The 8944-nt window shown below is 33.3% G+C and overlaps 1 protein-coding gene across 1 annotated transcript; it reads left to right on the top strand.

Annotated features, from left to right (window-relative positions):
- The first annotated feature begins 2737 nt into the window (after positions 1-2737).
- Positions 2738-7922, top strand: LOC132804148 (coiled-coil domain-containing protein SCD2-like). Its single transcript, XM_060818130.1, has 6 exons — positions 2738-2782; positions 3582-3623; positions 3938-3978; positions 4217-4343; positions 7085-7168; positions 7708-7922. The coding sequence occupies exons 2-6, from the start codon at positions 3611-3613 to the stop codon at positions 7764-7766; spliced, it is 324 nt and encodes a 107-aa protein (XP_060674113.1). The 5' UTR covers positions 2738-2782; positions 3582-3610; the 3' UTR covers positions 7767-7922.
- Positions 7923-8944: the final 1022 nt, after the last annotated feature.

Here is an 8944-nt window from a genome sequence, read left to right as displayed (position 1 = left end):
ACAGACATCAGTTAGCTCGGCCAGACATAAGTTAGCTCGGCCAGACACAACTTAGCTCGGACAGACATCAGTTAGCTCGGCCAGACACAACTTAGCTCGGCCAGACATAAGTTAGCTCGGACAGACATCAGTTAGCTCGGCCAGACACAACTTAGCTCGGACAGACGTCAGTTAGCTCGGCCAGACATCAGTTAGCTCGGCCAGACACAACTTAGCTCGGCCAGACATAAGTTAGCTCGGACAGACATCACTTAGCTCGGCCAGACACAACTTAGCTCGGACAGACGTCAGTTAGCTCGGCCAGACAGAAGTTAGCTCGGCCAGACACAACTTAGCTCGGACAGACATCACTTAGCTCGGCCAGACACAAGTTAGCTCGGACAGACATCAGTTAGCTCGGCCAGACATCAGTTAGCTAGGCCAGACACAACTTAGCTCGGCCAGACACAACTTAGCTCGGCCAGACATCAGTTAGCTCGGACAGACACAACTTAGCTCGGCCAGACATCAGTTAGCTCGGCCAGACACAACTTAGCTTTGCCAGACATCAGTTAGCTAGGCCAGACACAACTTAGCTCGGCCAGACACAACTTAGCTCGGCCAGACATCAGTTAGCTCGGCCAGACACAACTTAGCTCGGCCAGACATCAGTTAGTTTTGATCCAATATGTATCAAAAAATAAATGTAAAATGAAGAAATGTTCCATCACATATTTGATCTTCAACAGTTGCCATACTGGTGAGATCCACATTTTATGCTTCTTTTTTTATTTTGCCATACAGGTGTCAGGGGTTGTGGTATGGCATGCATTATGGTTATGATTATACATTGACCAAAAATGTTGTATTTCATGAATTGTTGAGTTTAGTAAATTCTTCAAATAGGTAAGCTCAATGTATGTTACTTATATTATTGATGTTATTTTTATTTATTTATTTATTTTAAATTTTCTGGTCATTTTTTATATATTTGAAATCATGCTTTTAAACATATATGATTGTTTTGTTTTTTTAGGGATTGAGGTCAATTCCATTAGAATATATATGATACAGCGGACATCTATACACCGGATATTTTATGATGCGATTTGTATATTAAATTTATGAAAAACTTTGGATAAAATGATTAATTTGTTTATGTTTGTTAATAATTTAAGATTAAATCCTTCTAAACAAATTGAAAAATGTTAATTAAAAAAACTAATTTAGCAAATTTTTTATTCAAACTTTTTCATATTACTTCAAAGCTATTAAACATTCAAATTTTAATTCAAACCACGTGCATCGCACGTGGCCATACCTAGTAATTATATAAAAGAGTTCTTTGGGTATTTTTGCGCACGAGAAGAATTGGAATGATCATCCTGCGAAAGCAGTGCCTCTTATGAAGTCAAAATGCTATTATGGACCTTGTAGGGTAATGAGGGGAGAGGCTTCAGTTTCACCAAGTCAGTGAAAGCCACAACAAATAGTTCCCTTTACGTTTTCTCTACTCTTTTATGATATGTTTTCAATCTACAGATTAGTGTTAAAAGCTTTGGACAACATTTTGTAACATTAACAAAAGATTGCTTTTATTCCTGATTGATTTGATTGCAACACTTGCTTCATCTATAAAATATTTAATTGAGAATGTCTTGGTTTCTCTTCATTAGTATATCTAGCATATTTTGAGTTTAATTAAATCTCCTTCAACTAATTGAGTTGGTTATAAATAGAAGAAGTTATGATTAGCCTTTAATTTATTGTTATCCAACTCTTATCCTTTGAAAAATTATGCCAAGACTAAAGGAAATAAACGAAAGCCAAAGGAAATATAAAAACAAAAAAGGAAAAAAAAACAAAAAAAAAAAAACTTCATAATAACCAAAAATAATAAATTGCTAACGTGTAATTGGGAATCATGATACGTCCTATCTATAATTTTTCCTAATAAATACTGTTTAAAAAAGTTACCTCTTTAGAATTATTACCAATGGTCATAATTATGACTCCAGATGACATATTTGGTAAATTTCTTGCCAGTTTGTGGGTATACCTATATATTTATATATGCATGTGTGTGTGTATATATATATATATATATGCGCATATGTGCTTGTTTTGTTTATACTCCATGGTGTTACAATTATTTATGTTGCGTATATCACCATTAAAGTTATATTAATACATCCAATTAGAACTTCAGAAAATAAGCCAGAGAAAATATAAAAAATAAAAAGAAATATATGGCTTTGCAACCATCAAATGTACGTAAAGCTTTATTTCCATTATTTCTTCTGAGAAATAATTCTTCATCATTTATGAGCATGTATATATATGGTAAAAGACAACAAAATCGAGAAGATATAGTGGTTACCATTTGAAGTAGTTTTATATGCGTTTACCAAGGAATTTTGGCATATTTTTCACCAAAAAAAAAAGGATTTTTGGCATATGAAGAAGAGTGAATAAATCATGGTAATTTTAGAGAAATCTACGATGGTTTACCATTTTGAAAATCCTCAAAATTAGGGAGCTGGTGATTGATAAATGTTGGTATTTAGGACTCTTAGTAATAGTCCATCGAAATTCAAGTTTTGAAAGTAGATACTGAAAGATTTTGGTTATGGAGAAGATGGTTTCGAACGAAAAGAAGAAAGAAGGCCAGACTGCAGCTCTTTCATGGTGCTGGAATAGCCACAACAATGATCTCCATAAATCTCAATGGCTTGAAACTACTCTTTCAGGTTTGCATTGGCCCAGACACGGCGTCCAAACTCAGCCCGACTATCGAGCTCAGGTGATCTTTTGGATTGATTTACTTTGATCTTTGCTTTGATTATCAGGTTTATTTTTTCCACCTGTGTTTTTACATGAGATGTTGGGATACCCCTAACGTAAGAAATGTTGCACACAACTTGCACTCTTTTGTTTTTACACTACTACGCTTTAAGGATGGTGAGTTGTTCAATTTGTTTTTTAAGATGTGGCCACTTCAATTATCCTATCAAGGGTATGCCCCTTTAGATTTTGGAGTCGTTTCTTTACTTTTTCGGAAAATTCCCCAATGCTAGTATTTTTTGTCATCCTCTTACAATCATGTAGATTAATCTCTGTGTATTATCTAACGAAGCCCATGTATTCTTGTCAGTCAACATTTTCCAACTCGATTTGTTTGGAATAATGCCAAGCTGAATATTAAGTAATTCCATGGTACATGTTTTGATTCTGTTAAGCTCGGGCTTCTTTGAAGTTCTTCTATATTGCATCCCCAGTTGATGCCTGGCTGATTGCTCGGTATGACATTATTAAGAGCTAATTAATTTTTCCTTTAGATTCAGAAGGCACTCTGATGTGGCATGGATGTCGAATTTGAGTATAGTGGTGAACATTTGCCAAACTCCATTTGGAGTTCCTAGTTTTCGAAAGAGTCAGATCCATTCTGTGTTGTGAAACTCTTCCTTTCTCCCAAAATTTTCATATTATAGTTCTTTTCTCTGATTCACATTAGTTTTATTTGTTTCAATTACTTTTTTGGTCGATGATCTGGGCTGTTGACTTTACTTCTTACTTTTTTGAATTTATTCCTGATTTTTCAGATTTCAAATCTCCTGGTGATCCAAAGTTTATGGAGGCGTTTGGTAAGTCATTATAGGTCATTTTAGTTTTCATTTTGCTTTGGAATTCATTGCTAAAATAAATGGGGAAAAATTGCCACCATCAACATCTGCTGAAGTAGAGCACGATGAAATTTGCATTCCTGGAAATGCCAGTCCTTCACTTTATGACCTTTGTCTCTTATTTATTTTCTCACGTTTTACCATCCATTAACAATATATTCTCTGCCATTTCTTTTTAGTTTTGTTGGATAGGTATATCTTATCCTGTTTTATACATATGATTTCATAATTATTGCTACATTGAGCATGATATTGGTACCAATGTTTTCTTGCAGAGCTGAGTCCAGAGGAATCTGAAGATGTTCTTTTCAAAGAGGTCTTGCATTTCTTTCAAGATCCTGCATTTGCATCTCATATCTTTCTGTCTTGACATCTATTTACAAATAAAATGGACCCCTTTTGTGCAACAAGTGTCCGTATCTACAACAAACATTTTGAGTTAACAAAATGGACACTGAAGGAGGATATGCTCTTTCCTCTCCAATTTCTTTCTTTGTTTCTTTCTTTGTCTTGGTACAGAAAAAATCTAAATTTATTAAACATTCAATTAACAGGCATGGCTTACATACTTTTGGAGAAGAGCCAAAGTTCATGGTATAGAGGAGGACATTGCCAAAGAAAGACTCCAGTTTTGGATTAACTGCAGTGGACAGTCACCGACATCACATGATGCTGTTGATGGTATTATTTACTTTGCTTTAACAAATTGATGCCTTCAACCCTCTGTTTAATAACAATTATAACAAAAAAAGTGGTGAGCTCGAGCCACTTTACCATAAAGTTGACAAAGTTTTCATTTTAATGGAAAGTAAACATAGAAACTACCACCAACTCTCCTTCAGGTACTTTTCTCATTTGTCCACCATTTGAGTGCATAATTTCCAAATTCCAAAGCAGCCAATTTAACCTTCTTTGTCTTAGAATAATTGTGGCAATCAAATATCATCTCCATACGCTCCTCCCACGTTAGGTAAGCCTCCGAATCACTATTTCCCATGAATTGTGGTATGTTGGCCTTAATATTTCCAACATCATCATCTTCCTCTCTAGCTTGCCTCCCACGGGTTTGCCTTCCATGGAGTGCAAAAATATCTTCAAACACCTTCTCTAGATTGTCTCCAAAATTACCTCCTTTGAATTCCTCCCTAAAATGTCCATGGCCTCCTCGACCTCGCCCTCAGCCTCCATGTGGTTCATGTCTTGGATTCGGCCCATCTTGGGAATTCTCAACTCTATCCATTCTTTGATCTAGGTGATCAAAATGAGCATTCATCCTTTAATGTTGTTCCAAAACCACCATCATGTCGATAGGTTTACCTCCAAGTTCCGTTGCTCTTGATTCCCCTTTGAATCCCATAGATTCCTCTTCAAGATTTCTTAATGAACCATCTTCTCTCCTCATTCTTAAATTTATCATGTTAGTAAAAATAATGCAAAAATCCTTACCAAAATCACTCCCTCACGTGTTTTACTCAAACAAGGTCTCGACACTTGTGTTTACACATTAGTTTCAGCTTTTAACTCTCTTTTAAGCTCGAACTCTCTTGTCTTTTTCCACTCACAACAATATCTCAAAGTTCTATTAAAAACACTCAAAACAGCTACTAAAAGAAGCAAATACTGAGTGAATTAACAAAACCTAGTCACATACTAACTAACCAAAAACAAGGTAAATCAACAAGCAAGTTTCAGAATTAATAAGAAGCAAACCATAATATTAAAAAAAATAAAAAATTCAAGGATAAAATTTAGAAAAAAAAAAAGATTTAAACACAGAACAAGAACAATTTGAACAAAAATATGGATTAGTTGGTGGTTGTAGTTCTTGTAATTTAAATCTTTGTTTCAAATCCTTTACCAATTTTAATCCAAACAATTTACTCAAAATTTAAATATCCAGCAATCAAATATTGAATAAATAATCAAAAACCCAGCAATTACAATTGTGTTTCCTGAAAACAAACAATCCCCAATAATAATCTACCCAAACTGGCTTTTATGCAGAATTTTTTTTTTCTTTGGCTATTCTTCTTTTTTTTTTTTTTGATCACTAACACAATAATGTCACACAATCTCCAGTAACTCAATTCACCACCAAAACACAAATTTCAGTGCCAAAAATTCAACAGACCCGATCCAAACTTCAACAAAAACATATTGCAAAAATTTGTAGGTTTTATGCAATATGTTATCAAATCTCTCTCTTTTTTTTTTTTTTCTTTTTTTTGAATATTTGAATGCAACTAAATAAGATTAACACAGCAAAGAAAAAAAATCAACAATAAACCAAATTGCTAAGAACAATTATGCAAAACAACTAACAAACTAGAAAGCAAAAATTTGGATAAAACAAGGAAACAAATTCGGCTATGAAGAAACTTTTGTTATTTTTTTTTCTTTTTTTTTTCCCTTTAATATGTAGAATATGGATAGATAGGAAACAACTTTAACCTAATGTTAAAATTGCATAATAACATAAACCAATTAAAGCAAATAAGATAGATCAAACCTAAACAAAAATTCATCTCTGATACCAAATAATATGAACATAGGTCGACTTGCTCCTAAACCCGTATATACTAGCCCAGATCGAAATCAAGTTTATATTATAATAGTCACCATGATCCCTAATCAACTTGTGATTAGAACCTTGATATATGATGAAGACGCCACAATAGTTGATGGATGTCCTATTGATAGGTCAAACTAAAACACTCGATCTCTATTCGATATTTTAGATGTTCAAAGATAACAAAGATAATTCTTTTTCACAATAATTTTTTATAATAATCTAAGCTGCCATTCCATTGGAAAATAATCCCTTAAATAGGCTAAAGTTATAAAACAAAAACCCTAAATCAACTATGGTAATTTCGGCTAACATGGATTAGGAAACATGGTGTGGCCGAATTTCCTAACCTTTCCTAAATTGATTTGAATTAATTAATTCCTTAATTTTAAAATAGGAATTAATTAATTTAAATTCAAAGTAATAAAATATCAACCTTCCTAAATTAATTTTCCCACCAATTAGATAAATAAAAATCAAAATAAAAGACTAATTTCCTAAAACAAAAGTCAAATTTTAGATTAGGAAACTAGTTTACTAGTTTTACAACTAAGCTATCTTTGTCCAATCACCAGCTAGTTTAGGCTTCAAATAAGCTCCAATATTCCATGTGAGATGCCAAATAGAATTAATATTGATTCCCATATGTTGCCATTGGTTGGAATAAGTCAAATTTTCTTAATTAAGAAAAGCAGTCAAAGTCAGCGCCAAATTGGACTTTTTCGGCGAACATGTAGCTTCATGCACAAATGTGATGAATGACCAGCGTTGTTTCTACCTTAGTATGATTTTATGGCCCCTTGGAGTGCTTAATCAAGTTCATAAGCTAACAAATTCATTCCTTGCTGTCCAGGATCCATAGATGCATCAAAACAGCTTGCCGGGTCTATTTTCGCCTTCATAACTTGGATGCATACAACAGGGTTTGGATCTTCGGGTATTGTCATACCCTCTTGAGAATTAACAACACCTTAAAAGAAGCTAACTAGATTGTGCCCATATGATTGGCCCTATCTTCAGTACCCCAGCGGATAGTCGGTTGTATGGGTATGGGCAGATTTTCATCAGAAAATTTATCCTACATATGGATCTTATCAGGAAATTTATCCTACATATGGATGACAAATCCGTTCACTAGTACAAACATACCTCATATGTGAGATCTATATATATGCCCTACACACCTGTGCACAGGGAGTTTGATATTCCATTATGGCTATTATTAGGTGGCGATTCAATATTAGATTATAAATTTCTAATGAATTAGACTACTTAACTTTTGATTTGAATTGACTACAAAACAAGTGATACTTATTATCACTCATCTTGATTGACTATGTTCATTAATATCTAGTAACTATTTTACTAGGGTATTTAATCTTAAGTCTTAACAAATTTCATTATCATCAAATAAGTTATTTTCCTTACTTCTTTTCATGTAAATGCACTAAACATTATTCATTCATTATATTTCAGGATGGAAAATCATCTTTCGAGCTAAGCGTTTGTTATGGAAAAGATTCAAAATTGTATAACCTTGCTAAGTAATTGAAGGTGTTGTAAAAAAGAAATCCATTTTATATTCACAAATTAACCTCTTGCTATCAATGGCACAAATTTCAATGATACATTTTTTTTATGATTGAACTTGGAATTTAAGTAAAGAAGGTACACAGAAGTATCAAAATTCAAAAATGAAGATCGCATATATAAAAAAGAATTCTATATTGGTGGAACTTCAAGATTTAGTATATAATGCTCTCAATTTGGATTCTATGCAATATCATGGACCTTAAAGTTTAGATACCATGTATGTTTGTCAAGCAAGCCATCTGTAGTGAATAATGTTGATTATGTTTAAAGGTGAGTATACTTTTTTTATACCTCAAGATAAATTTCTGTCTATTGTTGATGTATACCCAAAGCCCAAAATTTAACAATTATGAAGACAAAATTTTATATGGAATGCCACCAAGTATGCACGGAAGCACATTTGATTCGGTTAGTGGATCATATTATGTTGCAACCACTAAAAATTGCTTGATATTTGTTGCATCACTAATTCAAGTTTTAGAGCTAGCAATTGATATCCCTCAAGTTGAAATGCAATTCCAAGTGTTTGAACATCATTTCCTTAAGACATAAATAAGAGTCTTTGAAATTCAAATTCCTAAAGATAATGTGCAAAATGTTGTACACAACAATGAATATGAACACATTGTGATGAATGATGTGAATAAATATAGGGGGCATGATTGTGGAAATGATGTGCAAATCAAATGGGGTAAACCATGAGGCAAATGAACATTTTGAGCTTAATAATTTGAATAATAATGGGATGCATAACATAAATTAGACCTAACATTTAGAGCATACCTGTGGTGTTAGTCGTCATGGTGGTGGTGGTGTTTCTCACAATAATAGATAGATTAGTAACATTCATAATGTTAACAATAATGATGGTAACATTCCTTGTGATTATAGGATTCATGTGATTGATTCAACTCATACTGACAACCATGTGTATATTATTTATGGTTCAAGTTTATCGATATCTGCATCAACGATAGCTCATTAAGAGCCATTGGTTAATGTAAGTGAAGAAATTCAAAAGAACCAATTGTTTTCGAATAAGAAAGAGCTGCAAATGAAGCATTGTTTATATGTAACTAGGAGAAATTTTGAATTAAAAGTGAAAAGGTTTGATTAGGGC

This window comes from Ziziphus jujuba, chromosome 6, assembly GCF_031755915.1.
Source record: "Ziziphus jujuba cultivar Dongzao chromosome 6, ASM3175591v1".
NCBI classification, from domain to species: domain Eukaryota; kingdom Viridiplantae; phylum Streptophyta; class Magnoliopsida; order Rosales; family Rhamnaceae; genus Ziziphus; species Ziziphus jujuba.
Note: the sequence above shows the minus strand (reverse complement) of the source record. Positions and strands in the feature narration are given on the sequence as shown.